Source organism: Lissotriton helveticus, chromosome 3_1, assembly GCF_964261635.1.
Source record: "Lissotriton helveticus chromosome 3_1, aLisHel1.1, whole genome shotgun sequence".
Classification (NCBI taxonomy): Eukaryota; Metazoa; Chordata; class Amphibia; order Caudata; family Salamandridae; genus Lissotriton; species Lissotriton helveticus.
Window position 1 is genome coordinate 258,087,950 of NC_136061.1, and position 26,640 is coordinate 258,114,589.

Below are 26,640 nucleotides of genomic sequence, written 5' to 3' on the forward strand. Positions count from 1 at the left end.
GCAGTCTCTGTTCCGTGGCCTTGTCTAAACCCGAACTGGGTGTCGTCCAGTAGGTTGTTGTCATGTATGTAGGTCGATAGCTGAGTGTTCATGATTTTTTCAAAGATCTTAGCAGGGAACGGGAGACATGCGATAGGTCTGTAGCTGGCAGGAAGGAGAGGGTCTAGGGTAGGCTTTTTTAGAAGAGGTTTAATGATAGCCTCCTTCCAGACAGAAGGGTAGATGCCAGTTGCGAACATTGCATTACAGATGGTGGATAATGAAGGGGCGATGGATTCAGGAATGAGATTAAGAATGCCAGGAGGGCAAGGATCAAGGGGTGAACCCGATTTGGTTCGAACAATCAGGGGGTGGATGAGTTCCTGCGTGGTGGCTTCAAAGGCTAGGAAAGCTGGGGCGTCATCAGAGGTAGGTTTCAGAGTGGAAGTGGGAAAAGGGGCAGGGGAGAAAGTGGTAAAGATAGTTCTGACTTTGTCTTCAAAGAATTTGGCCAGAGAGTCCGATAGAGCCTGTGATCCTTCTGAGCGCGGGGCGAGGGGATTGGATAGGTGAGTGACCACCTGAAATAGTTTACCTGTCGAGTTTTTGGCCTGATTGATTTGATTGGTGTAGTAGATGGTTTTCTCCGCTGTTATGAGTTTTTTGTAGTTGGATAAAGCATTCTTGTATGTGATTTTGTCAGGGGGATTGAAGTGGCGGCGCCACTGCCTTTCTAGGTTCCTGCAGTATTGTCTCTGCAGTCGGAGCAGTTCGGTGAACCAAGGGGCGGAAGGGAGTTTTCTACTCCGGTGTGAGATTATGATAGGTGCTAACTTATTGCAAGCTGCATTTAAATTGTTCAGGTAGTTAGCAGATGCTGCTATGGGATCCTGCTCATTTGGAGTTAAACTGTCCCGCATTATCTGTGTGAGCTGGTCAAGATTAATGTTTTTCCAATCTCTAAAATTGGTAGGAGAAGAAGGTGTAGAGGGTGAAGTGCTGGAGTTAGTTAGGATGGAAAAACATACGGCGGCATGATCCGTCCAAACTAGTGGGGTCACCCTAGAGATGGATATATTTGGGTTGTTGGTAAAGAGTCCATCCAAGGTGTGTCCCGCCTTATGGGTGGGTTCTTTAACAATTTGCAGGAGACCAGCTGCAGCTAGGTCGATGATTAGCGTTGAAGTATCGGGGTCATCAGTGGCTTCTAGATGAAAGTTGAAGTCACCCAGAATGGTAAAGTGTGGGGATCCTACTGAGGCCTCGGTTAGGTTATCTATGAGCGAGAGGAATTTAGATCTGGACCCAGGAGGGCGGTAGATTAACATGCCTTTGAATGACGTTCTACCGGAGAGGCCTATAGTAAAGAGCAGTGCCTCGCACTCGGAGTAGTTTGACTCGATTGTTGTTATTTTGAAGTGATCTTTATATATAATAGCTATTCCTCCACCCTTTCTTTTGGGTCTATCTAGCTTACATACACAGTAATTGCTGGGTGTAGCGGCTCTGAAATCAGGACCGGAGGAATCGTCACCCCATGTCTCTGTGACAAATAGCAGGTCTAATTTATGAGAGTCAATGAATTCTGCAATTTCAATTTTGTGTTTAGGCAGGGACCGTACGTTTATGAGTGCTGCTGACACTTGATGGGGAGAGGTTATGTGAGGAGTAGACATATCCTCGGTGCATGTGGGACATTTGAGTGGTCCTATGCAGGGGTTTGTGTAGTTGAAGTGAGGTAAAGTGTGAGCTTTCTCTGCTACAGGTCTGATGCTTAGGAGTTGGGCGGTGGTGTAGGTTTGTACCAACGAGTTTTGAGTGGGTCGTGAGAGCGGTGGACAAGGGGGGGTGGCCCTGGCCCCGTCCTCGGCGCGGACGAGCGCAGACGAGCTTGCCTTATGCGCGCCTTCGGCGCGCAATCGTTGCGCCCGCTGCACTCGTCCGCTGCGCTTCCGGATCCGGAGCATAATATATAGTGGAGAGGTGGAGTGTAGCGGGGGGCGTGGTCAACGAGGTTGGGCGTGACCGCTTCCCGGAGGGCGGCGTTGCTATGGCAACCCTCGTCCGCGTCAGCATTTAATCAGCTGAGCGGGAGTGTGCTCTGCGAGCAATTGGCAGGGGAGGTGAACAAGTTTAAAAACACAGAATAATCACAGTAGTTGCAGCATAAGATCTCCCGGCTTCCGCCTCAGGAGAGAGTTCTAACAACAAGCGCTAGTGATCAGCGCGAGGTTAGGAAGGCTGGCGGGGGGGGCGTGGTCAACGAGGTTGGGCGTGACCGCTTCCCGGAGGGCGGCGTTGCTATGGCAACCCTCGTCCACGTCAGCGTTTAATCGGCTGAGCGGGAGTGTGCTCTGCGAGCAATTGGCAGGGGAGGTGAACAAGTTTAAAAACACAGAATAATAACAGTTAAAAGTTGCAGTATAAGATCTCCCGGCTTCCGCCTCAGGAGAGAGTTCTAACAACAAGCGCTAGTGATCAGCGCGAGGTTAAGAAGGCTGGCGGGGGGGCGTGGTCAATGAGGTTGGGCGTGACCGCTTCCCGGAGGGCGGCGTTGCTATGGCAACCCTCGTCCGCATCAGCGTTTAATCGGCTGAGCGGGAGTGTGCTCTGCGAGCAATTGGCAGGGGAAGTGAACAAGTTTAAAAACACAGAATAATCACAGTTAAAAGTTGCAGCATAAGATCTCCCGGCTTCCGCCTCAGGAGAGAGTTCTAACAACAAGCGCTAGTGATCAGCGCGAGGTTAAGAAGGCTGGCGGGGGGGCGTGGTCAACGAGGTTGGGCGTGACCGCTTCCCGGAGGGCGGCGTTGCTATGGCAACCCTCGTTAGCGTTTAATCGGCTGAGCGGGAGTGTGCTCTGCGAGCAATTGGCAGGGGAGGTGAACAAGTTTAAAAACACAGAATAATCACAGTTAAAAGTTGCAGCATAAGATCTCCCGGCTTCCGCCTCAGGAGAGAGTTCTAACAACAAGCGCTAGTGAGCAGCGCGAGGTTAAGAAGGCTGGTGGGGGGCCGTGGTCAACGAGGTTGGGCGTGACCGCTTCCCGGAGGGCGGCGTTGCTATGGCAACCCTCGTCCGCGTCAGCGTTTAATCGGCTGAGCGGGAGTGTGCTCTGCGATCAATTGGCAGGGGAGGTGAACAAGTTTAAAAACACAGAATAATCACAGTTAAAAGTTGTAGCATAAGATCTCCCGGCTTCCGCCTCAGGAGAGAGTTCTAACAACAAGCGCTAGTGATCAGCGCGAGGTTAAGAAGGCTGGCGGGGGGGCGTGGTCAACGAGGTTGGGCGTGACCGCTTCCCGGAGGGCGGCGTTGCTATGGCAACCCTCGTCCGCGTCAGCATTTAATCAGCTGAGCGGGAGTGTGCTCTGCGAGCAATTGGCAGGGGAGGTGAACAAGTTTAAAAACACAGAATAATCACAGTAGTTGCAGCATAAGATCTCCCGGCTTCCGCCTCAGGAGAGAGTTCTAACAACAAGCGCTAGTGATCAGCGCGAGGTTAGGAAGGCTGGCGGGGGGGGCGTGGTCAACGAGGTTGGGCGTGACCGCTTCCCGGAGGGCGGCGTTGCTATGGCAACCCTCGTCCACGTCAGCGTTTAATCGGCTGAGCGGGAGTGTGCTCTGCGAGCAATTGGCAGGGGAGGTGAACAAGTTTAAAAACACAGAATAATAACAGTTAAAAGTTGCAGTATAAGATCTCCCGGCTTCCGCCTCAGGAGAGAGTTCTAACAACAAGCGCTAGTGATCAGCGCGAGGTTAAGAAGGCTGGCGGGGGGGCGTGGTCAATGAGGTTGGGCGTGACCGCTTCCCGGAGGGCGGCGTTGCTATGGCAACCCTCGTCCGCATCAGCGTTTAATCGGCTGAGCGGGAGTGTGCTCTGCGAGCAATTGGCAGGGGAAGTGAACAAGTTTAAAAACACAGAATAATCACAGTTAAAAGTTGCAGCATAAGATCTCCCGGCTTCCGCCTCAGGAGAGAGTTCTAACAACAAGCGCTAGTGATCAGCGCGAGGTTAAGAAGGCTGGCGGGGGGGCGTGGTCAACGAGGTTGGGCGTGACCGCTTCCCGGAGGGCGGCGTTGCTATGGCAACCCTCGTTAGCGTTTAATCGGCTGAGCGGGAGTGTGCTCTGCGAGCAATTGGCAGGGGAGGTGAACAAGTTTAAAAACACAGAATAATCACAGTTAAAAGTTGCAGCATAAGATCTCCCGGCTTCCGCCTCAGGAGAGAGTTCTAACAACAAGCGCTAGTGAGCAGCGCGAGGTTAAGAAGGCTGGTGGGGGGCCGTGGTCAACGAGGTTGGGCGTGACCGCTTCCCGGAGGGCGGCGTTGCTATGGCAACCCTCGTCCGCGTCAGCGTTTAATCGGCTGAGCGGGAGTGTGCTCTGCGATCAATTGGCAGGGGAGGTGAACAAGTTTAAAAACACAGAATAATCACAGTTAAAAGTTGCAGCATAAGATCTCCCGGCTTCCGCCTCAGGAGAGAGTTCTAACAACAAGCGCTAGTGATCAGCGCGAGGTTAAGAAGGCTGGCGGGGGGGCGTGGTCAACGAGGTTGGGCGTGACCGCTTCCCGGAGGGCGGCGTTGCTATGGCAACCCTCGTCCACGTCAGCGTTTAATCGGCTGAGCGGGAGTGTGCACTGGAGCAATTGGCAGGGGAGGTGAACGCTTGGTGACCAAGGCGTAAGCTGAAACGCGTTGCTGGTGCAGTCAGTGATATCTGTATACTGCTATTTCTAAATTGTCATGCATGCAAAATGTGTCAAATTGCCAAACAAACAAAAAGAAGTCAAGATGGCTAACAACAAAATGTGGGAAATACGACAACTGATAACATGTCAAACACAATATACTGTATATGTGGTGGAATGCCCATGTCCGCTAAGGTATGTAGGAAGCACCATTTGCCATCTGAAAAAAACGAGTAATGGAACATGTAAGAGCAACGATTCATAAGGATAGATCAAATGCAGTTGCCAAGCACATGGAACAACACCATGACAGTGATTGAAAACTAAAGTTCTTTGGCATCGAGACAGTCCCCAAAAAAGATTGTGGTGGGGACACAGAAAAACTCTGGCGTCAAAAAGAATCCCGTCCTATTTTAAATGTACGAACATTGAGTCCGCACGGCTTAAACCAATCAGAGGTGTTATATATTCATCTATAAAATGGAACTTTAAGAGCTTCTTGAAACATTATAATCGAAAAGAACTAAAAAGAAAACAAAGAAAGAAAAACAAATAAACATGGGAATCTAATGAAGGAAAGTACAGATTGATGTACACTCAAACGAGTGCATGCCCCCACATCCCACTGAAGGGAGAATTGGAATTAATAATATCAAGCCCCACTGGAGGAAGAAAAAATGAGTGTGAAAAATAACAAGGATGAGAGGACAATGGGACTTCCTTTTCTGTACTTCCCACAATAGTAAATGGAATTTTTTATTTTTTTATTTAAAAAAAAACAAAACTTTTTTATTGGGATTTTACAGTGCATTACAAAGAGACATTAAATTCAATTAATCCGGACATTGTTACAAAACTGGGGGATCGGGCACAGTGAATACATACAAACAATGGAAAAGACATAAATAGAATTACATAAATAGAATTAGAATTAGGAAAGATTCAAATCGTATTAATCCAATTCATAATATCAAAAGATAAAAACCCCATTGTAAGCTAAGATAGCAGATAAAAGCAGATAACAAATAAAAGCAGCAAATAAACAAAAAACGAATATTTACAACTTGGCCTCCCGCCATTTTGTAATCGGGGCTCAAATCCCTCTTCCGAACTCCCGAGTTTTCACACCCTTTTGTTCGTAGAGGCAAGACTCAATATTGTGTATTCCAAGCAATCTGGAGAGCCACATTTGGAATAACGGGGCCACAGTATCTTTCCACTCTGCAGAAATTAAAATCCTAAGCACAGCCACAGAAATAAAGACCAGGGCTTCCTCTTCTTTTCCCAGATTCAAGCTTGAATCTATGCCCAGTATCATCAGGGTAGGGGATAGGACGATCTTATGACCTAGCAGCCCCTCCCATAATTTCTCCATCTCCACCCTGACTGGGATCAGGTGGCCGCAGTTAAAAATCATATGCAGTAGATCTGCTTGCCCAGCCCCACATCTGTCATCTTCCCTGACCCCCCAGGCGAATAATTTAGCCGGCATGTGATACAGATTGAACACCGTTTTATAATGCTGGGCCCTCAGGTTTGAGACCAGGAAGATCTTTTTGTTCAAGAGCAGGGCCAGGTCAACATCCACATCAGGATTTCCCAATTTCCTAGCCCAGGCTACTTCTATCTTATCCAGATCATCTTGAATACCCCCCAGAAAGATATTATATATTACCATAATCTTCTTGCAGCCCCTGGTCAAAACATCCAACAGAGGGAAGTTTACTGGAGGCGATAGTTTAGGTCTTAATGCCTTCAGGGACCGTATAATTTGGCCATAAACAAACCAGTGATTAGCTGGAATTCCAAACCTACTTTGCAAGACATCAAAACTTGCTACCCCTTCTCCCTCCATAATATCCCGAAATGTCTTAATACCCATCCCCCTCCAAACCTTCAAAGTCCTATCTACCCCCATCTGAGAGAAAAGGCTAGAATTATATGTGTAGGTAAAAATGTACTTTGGGTATGTTAAAGGCTTTTACACTAGCTTTCCAGACTCGCCAGGCCCCATCCAAGATCTTAAATCTGGCCTTCTTGTAAAATCTCCGGTCAACTTCGCACAGCATTAGACCCAAAGCCTTCCTTCCTAACAATAACTCAAAGATAGATGGAGGCGACTGGGGTTCACTGCTTGCTTCGCCTGGACTTGACTCTAACTGAAAGAGCACCGACATTTGTGCCAGAAGACAGGTCCAATTATTTAATCTTAAATTTAGTAAGGCCAGTCCACCGTTTTCCCTTGGAAGAGACATCATATTAGTGGAACGCCTGACCTTCCCAAATTGCCAAATAAATCTAATAAAAACAGATTCCAGATTTTTAATTATTTTCTCCTCCAGAAATAAGGGTATGGCCCGAAAGAGGTACAACACGTTAGGGAACATTGACATTTTAACCACGTTCACCCTCCCTATCAAAGAAAGGTGTAGCACATCTATTCTTCTCAAGTCAGCCTCTATAGATCTGTGGGATATAATTTTCTTCTACTATTTTATCAACAGAAGCATTAATTTTCACGCCTAAATAAGTAGCAGCATCCACAAATCTAGAGTCTGAATTAACTATATTATTGGTGCATATAATCTGCGTCTTAGATTCATTTAATAAGTATCCAGATCGACCACCAAATCGCTTTGCGAGTTAGGACAGTACCAACATTGCCTGCTGAGGGTCGGTAGTAAAGACCGCAAGGTCATCCGCATAGGCCAGGATTTTATTTTCGTAACCATTCAAGACCACTGGCCTAATCCTGGGGCAGCCTAATATTACCTGAATAAAAGGGTCTATATAAAGGGAGAATAGGATCGGGGAGCAAGGGCACCTTTGACGGGTTCCTCTCTTCAAAGCAAATAATTCTGACTTTTCGCCCATAACCGCACTCTCGTAACAGGATCCGAATACATTGCCTTGAGCGCTCTAATAGTTTTGTCCCCGAAAACTCTCCCTGCCAGGATACCCCAGAGAAAGCTCCAGGCCACACAATCAAAGGCCTTCTCTGTGTCGAATTTTTTTTTCTTAATTTATCAGCGTAGATCACTGTAAGTTTTAGGATTATATAGTCACAGTAACTTTATTTCACTTTAGTAAAGAGTTAATTATTTTACATATATAAAAAAAACGACAGCACCCACAATGCACTTGGACGCTTAAACCACCAAACAGGAAGTGATGTGTTTCGATGTGAAATTGGAGAAGAAGACACAGAGCCAGCAAGTAAAGGTAAGTACTTTACTGGAAGCACAACTTGGCGTCCGACCACCTCAACAAGACAGCTGCAACTGCCAGTCGTCGAGTGCCGTCAGCCTCACATTCTACAAGCCAGAACGAACGGAGCTTGGGAGCTCCAAACAAGGCAAGAGCTCAATAAGGTATATGTGTAAGAATCTGATCAACAACATCACATTACATCCTCTCCCCTTAATATGCAGTAAAGAAAATGCAGAAGAAAGAGAAACAGAAAAGAAGAACAAGAAAGGAAAAGAAAAGAAAAGCACAAAAGTCAAACTCTAACATTATTTTGAAAACAAACAGGAGTCAATATCTATCATAATCCTGAAGGTAACAGGAGGCCTACGACTCCTAACTGGCAACTCAACATCAGAAGAGTTAGACGAACCCTCCTGATCTTCCTCCCTAATGCCACGGGAAGAAGAAGAAAACAAATCATTGGAACGTGAAAGATCTCTCACCACACTGGGCTGAGCATCATGCCCAATAACCTTATCTGGCATAAACATTACTCCAGAACAGCCTTCTTCATCAGTGGCACCCCTGGAAACGGAACCGCCTTTTTGGTACAAAGCCACTCTTCGAAAATTCCAACATTCTCCTCCTTCGATGACAACAAAATACTTTCCCACACTGACAACACGGAAAGGTCCTTTAAACTTCGTAAGACCACCCCTAATCCTTCCAGTCTTCAATTTGACCCAATCGCCAACTAAGATTCTAGTGAGAGAATCATCAAAAACTGGCTCCTTACCAGAAGATACCCAATTTTTGAGCCAAGATGGAACAAGACGTGAACCAGGAAGACGCCCCCCCTCATAACAAAGAAAGGAGACTTCAAAGTTACACTGTGGGAAGTAGTACAATAGGCCCACAACATGTCTTGGACAAGACGCTTGGGAGCCAATCCATTAACTAGGGCAAGCTGTATAGTACCTTTAATAAGTATGTTCACCCTTTCTACAATACCATTCCCCTTGGGATTGTAAAGCGAAGTAGATGAATGCCACACACCACACTTCTCCAGAAAACAACGCATCACTCCAGAAGGGAGTGGAGTCCCATTGTCTGTAGGACCAACTTTCAATCGCTTCTCACTCTCTTTACAGAGAGACCAATCGACCACCCAGTGTCTAATTTAGTCATCCACAGCAGGCCACCAGAATTTCTGTTTGATACGTCTGATGGTCATACCTTGGCTCAAGTGACCCTCATGCGCAAGTTTAAAAATATGTATCCTGAGGTCCGTAGGAGGCACACCTCTCTCACCTCTCATAGTGACATCTTTACCTCTCAGAGACAGTTCATCTTTTCCAATTTCCAATACGGTCTCACAGGTGTTGAGACATACTCTCACAAGGAGAACCATTCTTGATAAGCACAATAACATCTTGCAAAACAGAATCATTGATCATGGCTTCGGACCTCTGTGATTTGGAGAAAGAACCCAAACTGCATTCACATACATCAAAAACAAAGGCAACAGCTTCCTCACTTTCCAGTTTCTTGACTACTTCCTTGTCCACTGTTTCCCAATCAAGTGACATGCGTGACAAGCAATCAGCTTGTAAGTTTCTCCAGCCATGAATTAATTCAACATCATAAAGGTACTCCTGTAACCTTGCAGCACATCTGGCAAGCCACGCTGAACCTTTCCCAGCACCCCCTGCCAACAGAATTTTCATTAGGGGCTTGTGATCGGTTCTTAATACAAACCCCACAAATATACCCTGAAATATTCCACTCCCCAGGCTGCCCCAAGAGCCTCACGCTCGATCACTGAATAATTTCTTTCAGCTTGGGTTAGAGCCCTCGATGCAAATGCAATTGTCCTCTCATTACCTCTTTGAAGTTGGGAAAGTACCATACCTATTCCAGTCAAACTAGCATCTACAGTTAGAAATGATTTGCAAGAAACACTGAAGGGCTCAAGAATGCCAGCATTGCAAATGTGCTCCTTTATTCCTTAAAAGGCCTGAGACTCAACACTGCCCCAATCAAATTTGCAACCTTTAGGAAGAAGTTTCCTCAAAGGTTCCAATAAATCAGCAAATCGCCGCACAAATTTAGCATAGTACTCTACAAGTCCCAGAAACCACCTGAGTTGGTCTTTGTCTCTTGGAAACGGGGCGCTTCTTATGGCTACAAATAAATTCTTTTTAGGAGAAATGCCACCACTGGATATAGAATACCCCCAAGTAATCAACTTGATTGGTGAGAAAATGAAATTTTTCTTTATTGACTGTGAGACCCTGCTGTTCAAGCTTCCACAAAACTTGTCTAAGAGATGGATTGTGTTCTTGAATGGTTTTCCCTGAAACCAAAATGTTGTCTTGAAAATAAACTACACCACACAGGCCTTTGATATTCAACATTGTTCTTTAGAAGATACTCGCAGCCGAAGCTAGCCCAAAGGGCCTACGAGTGAACTGAAAGATGCCTTCCGTTGTGATGAATGCTGTAAGAAACTTAGAGTCTGGGTGCAATTTGATCTGGTGATAAGCACTTCGCAGATCAATTTTGGAAAAGTACTTCCCACCACCAACAGACTGCAACAACTCATTAATATTAGGCAGTAGGAATGTGTCAGTAACAATATCTCTATTTAAGGACCCAAGATCATTGCAGGAAAGGGAGTCGACCATCTGATTAAAGCGTCAAAACTGCCAGAGAAATCCAAGATGACGCCTCTATATGTTCAGTGACTCCAGATTTCAACAAATCATCCAACAAATCTTTGAGACCCCGCCTCACAGATAGAGGAACCTTCCTCAACTTGTGTTGTACTGGGGACGCATCAGGCTTAAGAATGATTTGATGCTGATATACTTTGACACAACCAAGCCTATCCTCGAACACTCTGTGAGAGTCTCTAAGAATGTCATGAACTTGTATGTCATCTGATACAACCATTATTTTGTTTGGAGCCCTGGGATTAATTACAATATGAAGGTCATATTGGTGCATCCAAACCAAGATTGGGGGACCCTCCTTGGCCACATAGACTTTGCCCAAGGTGGTATGTGAGGCAAAATAAATTTGGCCAGATATGTACCCCAGAACGTCTAAGACTGACCCTGGTAGCCAACTTGGTTGATATCCTTGTCCAACAAGAGACATTATCCCAAGTAGATCGGAACAAAGACTCAGCAATGATTGCAAACATGGAACCTGAATCCACCATCAAGGTTACTTCTTTGCCAGAAGCAATAAATAATTACAATATGAAGGTCATATTGGTGCATCCAACCCAAGATTGAGGGACCCTCCTTGGCCACATAGACTTTGCCCAAGATGGTATGTAAGCCAAAAGAAATTTGGCCAGACATATACCCCAGAACGTCTATAGACTGACCCTGGTAGCCAACTTGGTTGATATCCTTGTCCAACAAAGAGACATTCGCCCAAGTAGATCGGAACAAAGACTCAGGAATGATTGTGAACATGGAACCTGAATCCACCATCAAGGTTACTTCTTTGCCACAAGCATTAAATACAGCCGTAGGTCTATTCTTTCTTTGAGAATCTTGAGTAACTCCCACCAAAGTTTGATCGCACATCTCTCCCACCACAAAGACCCTATTTACAGTTGTCTTGACATCATTACTCAGTTGAACAACATTCACTTTGGACTTGAACTTTTCAGAGGCATCAAGTTGCCTACACATCCTGGAGTAGTGTCCTTTCTTGCCACACTTGTGACAGGTCTGATCAATTGCAAAACATTCCTTAAAATCAGCTAAATGGTAATGTCTGCCACACCGCAAACATTCTCTGGTCTTAGACTTAGATGTGCTCCCTCAAAACTTTGGTAGATTTAAAACTTTTTTTTGATACAGCATTAACACCAACGCAATCATCATTTAATTAAACATCTGCTACTTCTTGTAACATTTTATCCTTCTTGCTCAATTTTTTAATGCATTTTTGAGATTCTTCAATGACTTTGGCCATATCAATAGCTTCTTTCAAAGAAGGATCTTTAGCGGCCCACAACCTTTCTTGTATTTTCTCATCGCGACATTGAACAATTAACTGGTCACGGATCAGTTCTTCCGTCAAAATGCCAAAACCACACTTAACGGATATTTCACGTAACGTAGAAACAATATCATCAATACTTTCACCTTCTAGTTGCGGCTGAGTATAAAACGTATATCTTACCAACACCAAATTTACTTCCTTGGAGGATCTTGTCTCAAGTCTCTTAATGGCTTCTTTAAATACATCGTCCATTGGTTGTCTATTGGGTCCCTTAGCCACAGGTAAATATTTAAATACACGTTGTCCTTCATTACCTAACGCACTAAATAACAAAGCTTTTTTTCTGTCAGGAGTAAAATTGTTACCATCTAGAGCTACAATATAATTGTGTAACATTTCAAGCCAATCTTACCAAATTATAGGTGAAGAACCTAGTTGTGAAAGAAACATTGGGCGAAAATTTACATAAGAGGAATTAGCAGCCGTGTCCTACAAACACAGATGAATAGGTGGAGAATAAGACCGAAATGACAATTAACTAAATAAGGCAAATGCAGTACCAATAAGCGTAATTGGAATGAAGCGGGTGTTTTGAACACTATAAATAATTCTGAACAAGGTGTACAGACCACCGTGGGTAACTGCACTCGCAGGGAAAACAAGCATTTGCAATGCAATAGGTGTCGCATTAGGAAAGTTTGAGCCATTGGCATTGTAAATGACAATTTTTTTATTTGTGTGTTGGTTTTGAAAACGGATAAATTAATAGCATTGTTATTTACAATGCCAATAGCTTAAACTTTCGCAAATGTGACACCTATTGCATTTGTAATGCAATATGTGTTGTGTTGAGAGTGAGTGAGCGAGTCAGTGTTTGAGAGTGAGTGGGAGAGTCAGTCAGGGAGTAAGAGAGTGAGTCAGAGAGTGAGAGTCTGTCAGTGATAGTCTGTCAGTGAGAGTGAGTCAGTCAGTGAGAGAAAGTGGGAGAGTCAGTAAGTCAGAGAGGGTGAGAGTTAGTGAGAGTCAGTGAGAGTGAGTCAGTGAGTGAGAGTGTGTGGGATTAGTCAGTGAGTGAGAGTGAGTCAGTCAATGAGAGTGGGAGAGTCTGTCAGTGAGAGTCTATCAGTGAGAGTGAGGGAGTTAGTCAGTGAGTGGAGTGAGTGAGAGAGAGTGGTAGAGTCAGTTAGTGAGAGAGTCAGTCAGTGAGAGTCTGTTAGTGAGCGTCAGTAGGTGAGAGTCTGTTATAGAGAGTGAGTGAGAGAGTGGGAGAGTCAGTCCGTTAGAGTCTCAGTTAGAGTGAGTGAATTAGTCTGTCAGTGAGAGTGTCAATGAGAGTCTGTCAGTGAGAGTATGTTATAGAGAGTGAGAGAGTGGGAGAGTCAGTCAGTGAGAGTCTGTCAGTGAGAGTGAGTTAGTTAGTGAGAGTGAGTAAGTCCGTCAGTGAGAGAGTGGGAGAGTCAGTCAATAAAACATGTTCCTTACACGAAACGGCCCTGTTTGTAGCCTAATCGAAAAGTCTTCTGCATGCCATGATATTATGGCCTTGGTAGATGCTTTGTGTTGTATTAAAAGCAGTTGTAACATAAGGGGGTGGGGGGAATAAGAACAAACAAACAAGAAAGGAGAACTGGAGAGGTTTTGTTTAAAAAAAATAATAATTGAGAGTTTAAGGGGAAATAGGGGTTTGAGGGAAGAGAAAAGGTACAGGACACAGGAGGATGTTACAGAAAGTGCTTTAAGTTGTGTGGAAAGATATGGCCAGATTGGAAGGAAATGTATGAGGAACAAATCACTGACGGGAGAAACAAGTGCCTAGAAATAGAATTAACCATCAAGTGAAATCTAAGCAAATTGATTTCTGAAACTGAGGTCTGCAAAAAAGTTCAGACTTCTAGGCCCTATTGTAAATGGCTTGACTCCCAAACTACTGAACAAAGCAAACAGATGAAGGTAGACATATGCAGAATGCAGATATTCACCAATCAAACTGTGTATCAGACTTACCAGCACAGTGATGTGCTTGATACATTGCATTGCCAATCTCAAGTGGTCATTTAGTGGTGCGACTTGACTTGCTCTGAAAAATCATATTTGATGATGATGATGACTTGCTCTGAATGGCTATGTTAAAGGCAGAAGAAAATGAGCCTGTGGGCGTATATATCGACATTTAGAACAAATATCTGTTCTAGGACTACTTCTGGGCAGGTGTGCCTATCCCAGGCCTAGCTCTGAAATCGTTTTATGAATCCCAAACTTTGTAACATGCCAAGGCATTTTATCATGTGTAACTGTGCATGGCGTATATGTACATAAGCACAAATACCTTGCAATAGTGTAACTGCTTTATTTTTTCCTTGAAACCGTTCATTTATTAGCATCATTTATTGTGGGCCATGCAGCCTTCCTCTACAAAGGTAATAAAGGCTACCATGACAGGAACGTGGGATGTATTTGACCATTGTTTGCATTTCGAAATGTATTGCCAGATTCTTTCCCGTGCCCTGGTAATATTTACAAACCAATCGTGTGTGTTGTTTTTCTAATCTAGTGGGCATCTATGTGATACTTCAGTACAATACCACCAAGTTGACAGTTATGGATCATGTACATACCATATTCGGTTATTGTCACTGTGCAAACAGCGGTGGTTGAAATATGGCATTCAGAACCTTGGAATCCTACCGGTGAATTAATTATATAATATAACCAGAAGTGACGCCGACAGTAACGCCATTCTCGTGAATTGCAGATTTTTAAGCAATAAAGAGCGTAAAAGACTATTTTAACAAAATAGAGAATGAGGCACAGACGGTGTATTTACCCAACTCAATATAACTGACTTTATAAATGAAAGAATGAATTGTCCTTCGGAAATGCAAACGTCTATCTGTCTAAACTACAGATTATTTACAGATAACTGCAGCTGTGCGCGGCGCTCAGGTTCCGTTTGGGACTGGGGGGTTTTCTGTTGAAGGACTGCTGTTTGAAGCACCCCATCCGCTCACAGCGCCTCGAATCTGCTGTTTGTTATCAGCTCCATCACCCACCGGTAGGTGTCAGATGCTCAGTGAAACTAGAGATAAGCACCATGAAGGCGGGAAGCGTCGTGATTATCGGCAGGCAATTTTATTGTGCGCCTTGTACGAAAGGAACACTGTTGTATATTTAAGTAGAAAAGTACAGAACTCGTCCAAACCTCTCAGTTTGGTTGCCGAGAATAGCGTAATTTGCAACGTAAAAGGTAGGTACTGAGGATCAGCATTTACTGTAGGGCAGATTTTAAACCCAGCAATATTCTGTATCAATTAAGCTGTTTTCTGGCTCTCAATTTACCGGACGTTGAGTTTTTATAAGTGCTGATACTTAAAAGGCACATGATGTGCAGTGCACAGGGAGTCCGGGAACCTGTTAGAATCTAGAGCGCTTGAAGACCCCAGCGTGGTATGAAGCACTACAGAAACAGATCTGAACTACCAGGAAAGTGCTTTAGGCCTCATGAAAAGTAAAGAAAGCGCTATATGAATGAATACATCAGGACACAAGTGCTATTTGCTCCCTTGTGCGCATTTCCCTTTTCTTTTGAGGTGCGGGGGGGGGGGGGGGAGTTCTGCACCCCTCTTCTAGGGTTGGGGCGAAGTTAAGGGCTTGAGTTACAAGGCCACAGGCAGTGATACTGGCCAATGGGAGGCAGGAGAGGGGAGGGAGGAGATAAGACGCAGAAGAATTTGAGATGAGGCACTCAACCAGAGAAAACCGCGGTGAAGGGAGAGGGTCGGAGAATTATTGGAATAAATTACAGAAACTGTGGTAGGCCAGAGCGCAGGGGAGCAGAAACGCAGCACCTACAAAACCAGTTTCTGTACTGCGGTCGCTAAAGTGAAAGCGGACCGCAATCCACATTAATTAAATAAATGAAAACAAGTCGGATGGGGGTGGGGGGCGGGGGAGCAGGGGAGTGAGCGAGTAGGAGGGAAGTGCTGGCGAAGCGCCGCGCTTCAAGAGCCCGTGGGGGGGCCGGGGGGAGCCAGCGAGTGGGAGGGAGGGAAGGAGCATATGGGGATGGGGTGTGAGTGAGGGGGAGCAGCAGCCTTTGATGTGGTGTGCGAGGCGGGTGGGGGTGGGGGTTGGGGGGCGGGCGAGCGGGGGAGCGGTGGAGGGAACCAGCATATGGGGTGTGAGTGAGGCCAAGCGCACGCCTGGCGAAGCGTCACGGTTCAGTAGACAACATGCATTGGGAGGAATCCGGCTTGGAATCCTCTTGGTCAGAGAGTTGGTTTCAACTCCAATAGTTCAGAGCTATAAATAGCTCGACCTAAAAACAGGATGTGCAGATCACTGTAATTGACTGACAGAAAGGTGGAAAAATCACCGTAGATAACTGCACAGAATGGACAAAACGATACCAAGAAAGGCCACTAGTCACTGTTGTTCAATCGAAAACTATTAAAATATCATAACATAGAGAATTCCAACTAAGCAATACAGTTATGAACGATACCGTGTAGTGGGTGAAGACTTGAGTCATAACCAATCCAACGGCGAACACTAGTAAGGGGGTCTGATGAGTAATAATGTCACCAATCTTGAAGAAATACAGATCGGAATAAAAAAACAAAATGTCAGCAATGAGCGTAAATTTGCGTGCGTTGCGCAGCAGACTTGAAGAATCGTTACAGTGAGCGGTGCGTTCCAGTGATGTGGGAGGACACGTCACCGCACACATCAAAGCAAGCAGTAGCGTAGCGCGCGCCTCCAACGGCCGCAGGAAGTCAAATGCCCAATAAAACTAAGGAAACAGTACCTCCAAAAGCAGGAAAAATGAAGTTAGACGTGATGAAAGCAGACATAAAAATCTTCGTGCTCCGAAGCGTTGAGGAGGCGAGACAGAGCACAGGAAGCAGGAAAAATGCAATGATGACACCGGGTTGTGCTTCAGGAATCCCAGGAATGAGAAGATCGTCGCCAAAATTGTTACGATGTGAAATTGGAGAAGAAGACACGGAGCCAGCAAGTTAAAGGTAAGTACTTTACTGGATGCACAACCTAGTGTCCGACCACCTCAATGAGACAGCTGCAACTGCCAGTCATCGAGTGCCGTTAGCCTCACATTTTAGAAACAAGAACGAACGGAGCTTGGGAGCTCTGAACAAGGTAAGAGCTCAATAATGTATGTGTGTAAGAATCAGATTAACAACATCACATCATGATGCAATTGCATGTTTTAAACGAGGTGGTAATGAGCGGTCAGTTGATCGTGAACAAGGTATCTGGAATACCGAAATGCGTAGATCATCTTGCTTTCCCTGTAAACGAAGGAGTGGAAAAGAATAAAGTAATTATTGCTGAAAAGACTACGGGAGTGCGCCCCATTTTTTCTCCCAGTTGGGAGAATTGTGGTGATATATATCATTATCCGCCAATCAGACAAAGGCGGTAACGTCTTGCTGTGGCCAAGGGAAATGTATATGGAGGAGGCACTTGGTCAACTTAATGACAGGGACTGTTATGAAGGAACTACGATGACAGAGGTTAAAGTGGCTTAGATTCTGTTTTATACCAACTTGCTGGTGTGGAAAAGCACTGGTCTATTAACTATGGACGAGTTTAAATTCTTAAAGAAGGACCACCCGGTGATGCCTATTGTTTACTTTATACCCACAATACAAGAGCAATGTGAAGCCACCTGGACGCCCCATAATTTCAGCTTGCAACAGCATTATGGAGATTGCCAGCAAGTATGTTGACTTTTTCTTACAGGCCATGTTAAGAATCTTCCTTCTTTTATTCGTCATACTGGCGATCTGTTACAAAGACTAGAAGGAATGACCTGGTAACCTGATTACTTTTTGATATCGCTCGACGTATCTTCCCTGTATACAAGTATCCATCACAGGGATGGATTAAAAGCCATTGAATACTATTTAAATACGATATTTGTTTCCTTGAACATAACAAGATGTTATCCATGATCAATTTGTAACTCGACAATTATTTCCTTTTGTTTTCTAACCAAGTATTCCAGCAGGTGAGAGGTGTGGCCTTGGGGGCTTGTTTCTCCCCCAGTTATGCTGTCTGCATATGGGGCACTGGGAGGAACAGGTCCTCTTTGCCACCTACCCTGAAATCATGTCTGAAAATGTCGTTAAATGGTTTAGGTATATTGATGACCTTTTGATAATCTGGAAAGGATCTGAAGTTCATTGAAAAACTTAACAACAACAATTTGAATCTTAGTTTTACTGGTCAGATAAGCAACAGGTCAATATGCTTTCTAGATGTAGAAATGAATATCCAACAGAATCGACTTCACACTAGAATGTATAGGAAACCCACCGCTGGTAATGCCGTATTACATTCCTCTAGCCACCACCCTGCGCACTTAATCAGCAGCATTCCCTATGGGGAAATGCTCGGAATAAGAAGAATTTGCAGCACTGTTAATGATTACCAAGTTGCACAGAAAGATTGCAGGGACAGGTTTTTATGAAGAGGCGATCTCCCAGAAGTGGTTGACAAAGCCATACTTAAAGCTAATGAATATGGTAGACCACAGGCTTTAGCAGGAAAAACCAAATTGGTACATAATGAACAAACAGAGACCAGATTGATTCTAACCTACAAAAATCCGCATAAAACAATTCGCAAGATTGTATACAAAAATTGGGCATTAATTAAGAGTGATCCGATATTGGGGACCCAATTTTCACAATCGCCTAGTATAACATACAGAAAGGCACACTCAATGAGCAATAGCCTGGTGAAAAGTAGCCCTGAGGTTACAACCAACATTTCCTGGCTTAACAGCAGCAAGGGTTTCATCAAGTGCTCTGTTTGTAAAGCCTGCAGAAATTGAGTTAGTTAGACTGAATACATGAGTCCTCTCAGCAACAGACCTGTCCACATTCAGAAAAAACTTTCCTGCAAGACTGAATTTGCAGTATATCTGCTGGAGTGTCCCTGTGGCCTGCGCTACGTGGGAAGCACTAAGCTGTAGGTCCACAAGAGGATACTCTAGCACATACCTGCTATCAACAATGGTGATGCTGCATATCCTGTCGCAAGGCATTTTGATGAATCCCATTCTAAGAATTCTGCCGATCTAAAGTACTTTGTAATTGACATGGTCCCACCACTGAGAAGAAGTGGGGATCGTGAATCACTGTTACGCAAACTAGAAACAAGGTACATTATAGAAATTTAGTGTAAAACACGAAAGGACTAAACCCTAGTGAAGACTTTTACACTCATCTTTAAGTAGTCATTATGATTTAGACCTGATACTCATGTTGTTGCCTACCTACCTGAGAACAATGTTTTTAATGTTTTCATTTGAGAATTAATTTTCATTGTATTATTCGTTGTTTACACTTTTTGCACATGGTGTTTGCACTTTAGATTGTTATGTTATGTTATAGTAACTTGTATAGCGCTCAGCTGCCCCAGCAAAAGAGCATCCCGGCGCTTCCAGCAACAGAAAAAGAACAGATTGCTACAGCGGGAAGCTTTAATGCCAGAAACCGGTCCTGGGAAGCTTGATTACTGTCCAGGGAAGACATGGCTTGGCAGTTCGGGCTGGACTGTTCTCATGAGGCACAGGGTCAGACTGATTTGCATATGGCCATGTCTGAACTGGGGTGGTGGAGTGAGCTAAAGAACGGTGATGGATTAAACCCAGATCAGTTGACTGGGGGTGAGTGTTTGTATTGTCAACGCTCCGTCCATCACCACCTTTGGTTTTTCTTTTTTACAGCGGGAAGCACAACATAGAACGGCCAGAATAAGCTATTTTAGAGGAAAAAGGTGTGTTTTAACAGCTTTCCTGAAGTCCAGCAAACATTCCAGATCCTGTACGTGGACCGGTAACGAGTTCCACAATTTAGCTGCCAGGTAGCGGAAGGAGTGTCCTCCCGCTCGACAGCGTTTCACCCGGGGAACCGTGACCAGGTGCTGTCCCAGAGAACGCAGTGCACGGGGAGGAACATACGGGGTCAACAAGTTGCAGAGCAGATTGGGTGTGGCAAATTTCAGAATCTTAAAAGAAAGACACAACGTCTTAAACTGAATCCGCTCTGCCATAGGGAGCCAATGAAGTCTTCGGATGGTATCGGCGATGGAACAGAACCGAGGAAGTCCTACTAAGGCTCTGGCCGCCGCATTTGGATACGCTGCATCCAGATGATCTCAGCTTGGTTAGCCCCCAATAGCAGGAAGCTGGAGTAGTCCAGCCAAGAAAGAATAGTCGATTGGACTATCAGCTGGCGAGTGTACTAGTCAAAAAATTTCAGGATAGGTTTAAGACCTCGTAAAAGGCCAAAATATGTGCCAGCCACTTTTTTAGTGTGATTGTGACAAGATTTTGCACTGACTTAGACTCATTCTTAGGCTGACATGGATTTTTGGTTATTGCCTACTTGGGCTTTATTTTTTCAAACATCTTAACCTCATGGGTATATCCTTGGTGCTAATATAAACTTATATGAATTTTGAATAATGCTGCTATATATGAGAAAAAGTTTTACATTGGTTTTTCTTTTTTTACCCTCATTTTATTCATCAATATAAGTATGGTTTTACTAACTAGTGAATTTTTTTTAGAGCTGGACAGTCATATATTGAGTATATATTTATTTATTTATTCAATGCGCTACTATTGTCATGATATTACATCATGTTTGCTTTATTTTGCCATTAGGAGATGTATTTACATTTCTGGTGACCCAACAGTATATTATTACCATGTGGTATAGATGCGTTACCTCACAAATGTATTTTCTCCATGTCTATGAATTAGTATCACAGCTGATGCACAGCAAAATGTCACTTACTTGCACTTTAAATGTTGAAACCGCTCCCTCAACAGTGTCATGTGATCAAGGCCCCACACGGGCTGAAGCGCGTTATGGCGGCGGTGGTGTTGGGCATGTAATAAACTTCAATTGCACCATCATTTGGGTTCGCTTCGTCTGTTCAACAGATTCCTACCTTGGTAGAGAGACAATTCAACTGTGCATATATCTATCTATCTATCTATAATATATAAATATTGACATTGAGGAAGGCGTATAGCCGAAACATGTCTGTCGGGTGTTTTTTGTTTGCGGCAATACATTTATGAAGTTCCCCCTGTGTGCGCCTCATATCTTGTTCCGAGAAAGGGAGTATTGTAAAGGAAAAAAAAAATATATATATATATATATATATATATATATATATATATATATATATATATATATATATATATATATATACACACAATTCAAAAAGGTTGCCCTGGTGAAGGAAGCCTCAGGCAGTTTGAATAGTTCCTTTATTTGGACTAAACCTGCCAGCAAAGTGCAGCGTGAAACACAGCTTCAAAGTTCATTAAACCCCTGTTCCCTTTCTCAATGGCCGTGGACTGCAAACAAAGTTCGATCTGATGCTTCGCACTATTTTAATCATCACGGGTCCTGCCCTGTGGGGGTGGCTCATCGTTGCATCTTGGGACCTGTAGTGCAAAATAATAAACCTGCAATGAGTCAATCGAACTTGGCAAACATAATCAGCAGTTTTTTCAAATCCCAAGTGGGTAGAAACAATGTCACATCTCAGCACTCTGCCCTGCTTTATGGTCAAGTCCCAAAATACTGCCTCCATAGCGCGCTGTCACCTCCTTGGTGCAGCGCAGGTCCGCTTTCAAAGCAGTGGACTTCACTTCGCGGCTGAGCAAAAAGCCGCTAAATAAAATTCAAAAAGGTTGCCTTTTGTCTGGGCCCCGGAAGAGGCTGAGCACCAGCTTGATCAGCAAATATTGTGCCCGGCCCCCACCACATCCTAAAGCTCTGGTCACAATCTGAAAAGCCCTGCTGCTGTCTCTTGCTGCAGCTGTACTGCCCAGGAGTTCAGTGGAGACAAATGTTGAGTGTGGAACCTTGACAGCACAAGCTCTACCCAACTCTCTGGGTCTGGGTGGATCAGAAGTGGAGGAAGGGCCTGGAACCAGCTTGCTATGAAAAGCACTTCTAACTTTGAGAAACTGGACCCAAAGACTTCCAACGACAAAGAAACCCCAAAATTCGAAATGCATTAACATTTCCTCTAAATAGTATTTCAGATAGTATTAGTGGCATAAACAGATATGTAGGCACCCAACAATGACATACAGATGAGGAAAGAATTTTTAGAGAATTAATTTAATTAGCTATGGAACTAGATTCAGACTTTAACCCATTCTAGAATTGACCAAATACCAACATTCTTTGGATTATTAAAAAAATTAACAGGCATGCCTGTTTTCATTGTGGCAGTATACGTCCTAAACCATAATTTACCACACTGTAGCTATATGTCTCCCATGTCCAAAAAATGTAATTATCTTGCCAAAAGGTAGAACGTCAAAATCGGGCATCTACAAATTATAAATGGGAACCCACAGGTGTTACCAAGGATGCAGACTTGCTATGGAATAGTCACTGTGTTCCTTTTTGCTATTGATTTGCAAAGGAACCTATCTACTGTAAATAGTTAAAGCATTATGGGCTTCCGTACAGATCGTTATACAACCCTAGTGTGAACATGGACACAAGGGTTGATCATTTATGTGGTGAAGAAACTTTTAAACCTTTTAATCTGAATGGTATTTTATCTAGCTGCACATTTTCTTTGTTAATACTGTTGCATTACTTGGATATGTTTTGCTGATCTTGACATTGGCGTTATCTCATAACCGTAACATAAATACCAGGGAAACAAATTGTGTTTGTTGGTGACCCACCTTGGGAAAGGAGTCAGTGTCCTTGCGTATCGTAACAGAGCTCACGACTACCTCCACTCCTGAGTCAAGATGATCTTTCAATAATTATCTTTCTGTCAAAAGGTAGTCACCTGGAGACTGACACCTTTCTTATACCCTTGTTTCCTGTGGGCCCTGTTGATGTGATGTGCCTAGAGGTTCAGGACATCAGGGAACTGGTGCAAATATAATGGTATCCAATCAGAGTGATAGCCATCTTTGAAATAAAGAAACCCTGCAGGTTTGGTTAAAACAAACCTGAACATGTAAGTATGAAGGGACCCTCTGAGAAGGCTAATACCATTGGAAAAGTGTTTATTTCGTTTGACTTCTAATGCTTGTGCTTATGTTTGTGCTTTTGACATCCGTTATTGAATATTTCGCCTGTTTACCTGTTGGATGTGCCTATGGTTACTGAGTTGATGGAAATAATATTTTGTTCGAGAAGATGAATGTATTTTTGTATATATTTCAGTTGCTGCAAAATTCTTTAAAAGGCATCCAATCCCTCTTAAATGGTGGCAAGGTGAAATTGCTGCAGCCGGATGAACTTGGATCCCTTCTTGCTGTGCTAAAGGTTAGACTTGTATTTGTTATTAAGGCCCTTGTTTTAGTCCTGAGGAAAGGTACACCTTTACGAAACCTCTAGGTGTTGCCACATACCCATTAGTACATTAGAGCATGACAGACTGGAGGAAACTAGCAAAGAGGGCTATAATTGTAAAGTAGTCCCTCGTGCAGTTAAGTACAAGCACTCAAAGGGAGTCCGAAAAATACACTCAGTGAGCCAGTAGCATTAGGTCACAGGTGAATACTTCTCTTTGCTAAGCCACACAGGCGGGGCTGTGCCAGGACGCGGTTGACAAAGCTTCCAGCTTATGACTGCAAGAGGCTGGAAATAGTTCATTGGAATTACAATTTGTAATGTCGATTTTATGCACTTTTATGGTTCTCTTTTTGAAACCGAATAAAGTTACTTTGACTGACTGCAAGAGGCTGGTTGAGAAAAGCCCACGGTTCCAAAGCCCACTCTGAATATTGTTAGCAACAGGTCTGTTTTGACAGCTGTGTTGTCAAAACCCATATCTGTAAAGGGGAATGTCGAACTAAAACAGAATGCTAGCTTTAGTTATTATTAGCAAGAGGTAGAGCAGAGTACACTCAAAGAGAGACCGGTCTCTTAGGGCCTCGGGTGAAAACGGATTTAATAGTTTTGTTAGCCTTTTTTGTTTTTTTTAATTGCTCTTCATTGAAAGATTTGCATACATTACAAGAACGAAAAGCAAATAGAATAAGTGGGCCATCAGCCTTGAAGTTTCTAGATCCATCCCACATTATTTTGTTGTCTAATGACTAATCCCCCCCACCCCCCATTTCTGTGCTTGAATGGTAAAGCATCCGTTTGGTCTAATGGTGCCTTTTTGATCCCCGTTGTGTAAATAAAGGTGTTACTAGAATCGTCTGCATGCTTGAGCACAAGTCATGAAGCAATAGTTCCTCTTGTAGCTCCTTTTGTGTTTCGAGCCATGTGCCACAAATCTATATTCCGACTAGCACAATGCAGCCTTTGGCTGTATTGAGCTAGATGGCTCCTACAGCAGTCTGCCAATAATATTGGAAGAGGAAGCAGTGCACTCTGCAGTCAAACTCCTTCAAAGGGAATGCTGCTCACCCTTCATCACTATGCCTAGGGCCTTGTATTGTTCCTTAAGGCCCAGGCCCTCCTTGCAGTACTCCTCTCCCCAGCCTGTCCCTCCCTCAGGACGAGATAAGCCCAGGCAGATAACCATCCTTTGACTGTATTCTTCTACTATTTCTTGTGATGCCCACACCCAACGTTGTAGGGCACAGGGAAGGGAATTGACCACTCACAAACAACTTTGGTTAGTCACTTTAACTACAGTAACTTTTGCCCAGGTTTATTTACTTCCTTTTTAACATGTTTTCAAATACTAGTGCAGACACACTTATCCCACATATGCTCAGTGAATATGCGTGAAATCTGCACTATCCAAGAGCAGACATGCCTTTCAGTACTGAAACGTTTTCTATCCAGAACAGGTCGGCCTGTACCTAGTTTTCAGATACATAGTGTATTTCACTTTCGATTCTTTGTCCTGCATCTTTCACAGCCATTTCAGAAACACATCTATGTTCCCATTGCACCCGAGGCTCTGGAAGCAGCTACATCACTGAGGCAGCTGGATTACGTGAACATGAAGCCTATTGATACTTTTGCTAGCTGAACAGTACCATCAGCTTGATATTTATTCCCACTCCTTTTACTGTATCTAAGTACATCATGTTTTTTTTAAACTCCTGTTCTAATCTCTAGAAGTACATGTTTCATGGACTTCCCGGATTCAACATTGACATCCCTGCGGTTCTATACCCCACGCCTCTGCCTCAGTATGATGGAAGATCCCCTCCGAAGCAAGAACAGACGGAGGCGACAACTCTTAGGCAAAGTGCGGTAATGTGGAATTTAATTCGGCATGTGTCTTTAAGTTTTACTGCTTTACTATTCGCATACTTTGACTTAGTTTTTTGTAGGTATTCATATGTTTTTCTATACATACCCATATGTGGTCTAGCTCTCAACCACATTCAAGTTGAATTGTACATAGAAAATTCATTAATAGCGGTTGAAGGTTTCCTGGGCATGTCCCTCAGTCTGTCTCAGATTTGACCAATGATTATCTGCTTATATAAAACGTAATAGTGAGAAGGGATAGGGTCCAGTTTACTGTACTACATACACAGTAACATATTCTTTATAAAATATATACAGAGATGACAGCCTATATAATTTCGGTTTTTATGTACTCCCAATGGTATGCAGAAAAATATTTTATTTGGGAACACTGCACACCATTCATTTAGGAGCCAGGCAAATAAAGATCAGGCCTTTTTCTTTTTCAATTTTCAGCAGCATTACCCCAGCATTGTGCATTATTCACATCTGTTGAAAAACACATTAAAGTTCAGTCTGCAATTGCAAAAACAATTGGATTCATTTACAAGCGACTTTCAATGCACCTGTTTTCAGCATTTGTAAATTGACTCTAAATAAAATTTTGCCTGCATGGCTTTGGAAGCGTCAGTTTAAAAAAAGAAATATAAGACAAGTGAGCTGTTCTGGGAGATGTACTCTGATACTGATGATTTGATTTCTGTGTCTCTCCCCACGCCTTTTCTCTGGGGCCTGTGGACTTTGAGGTCAGCGAGGCAGTCCTTGTGGCAAATATTGCTGTTGTCGTGGGAACCACAGGAAACGTATTTGCCAGGTGCTTCCTCTCTCAACGTTGACTTTGAGGGAGTAGTCGGATTGAGCAGTCTAGGATGGTAGTGTGGGTAAAATGCCTAAATCTCCTAGCACAAGTATGTCTCGCAAATACAATGTCAAGTGTCATCTCTTTTAATAAAAGAAATGGATCGTTGTTTACTTTTCAGATAATGTCCTTAGTAACTTCAAAGGGGTTTGCTTTATGATTAGTATTCAATTTATTCTGTAACCACCTTCTCAGGATCTGGGTGTGTTTAAGGAGAGAGTAGAATAGCACTTTTAACTGAATGGTTACAGCCAAATTAGAGATTCTTCCTGTCATGGTAACACATAGTAAACTATACAAAAGTGATGGATGGCATGCTTGAGCCAGTGGTAATTACTCAGGGCAGCATCCCAGTCCAGCGTAATTTTGCACACCATGCCACCTCATTTTGGACCCAGCCATTGCAAATCCATCTTGAACCTGCTCCAGTGGTAACAATCGAGCCCGGACTGCCAGACCAAGTCCTCCCTGAACCGGAACACAAGCAATCGGGACCGGTTTTGCCCTAGTTAAGGCTCATCAGCCAGGTATAGCTCAATTCCAGTTGGACAGTGTGTACAGGACTCGTGCCTGGGCATACCTGTCCCACTTAAGGGCGACACACACTAAAATATACAAAATGTGATGGATGGAATCCTTCTAACCG

At 43.8% G+C, this 26,640-nt stretch overlaps 1 protein-coding gene across 3 annotated transcripts in view; it reads left to right on the plus strand.

Annotated features, from left to right (window-relative positions):
• Positions 1-26,640, plus strand: part of HEATR6 (HEAT repeat containing 6) — a 305,356-nt gene that overhangs the window by 96,916 nt on the left and 181,800 nt on the right. For all 3 annotated transcript variants that reach the window (XM_078679768.1, XM_078679769.1, XM_078679770.1), the window contains 2 exons: positions 23,138-23,239; positions 24,998-25,135. In XM_078679768.1, the coding sequence (XP_078535894.1) occupies positions 23,138-23,239; positions 24,998-25,135 (240 nt within the window). The remainder of the gene's footprint in view (positions 1-23,137; positions 23,240-24,997; positions 25,136-26,640) is intronic.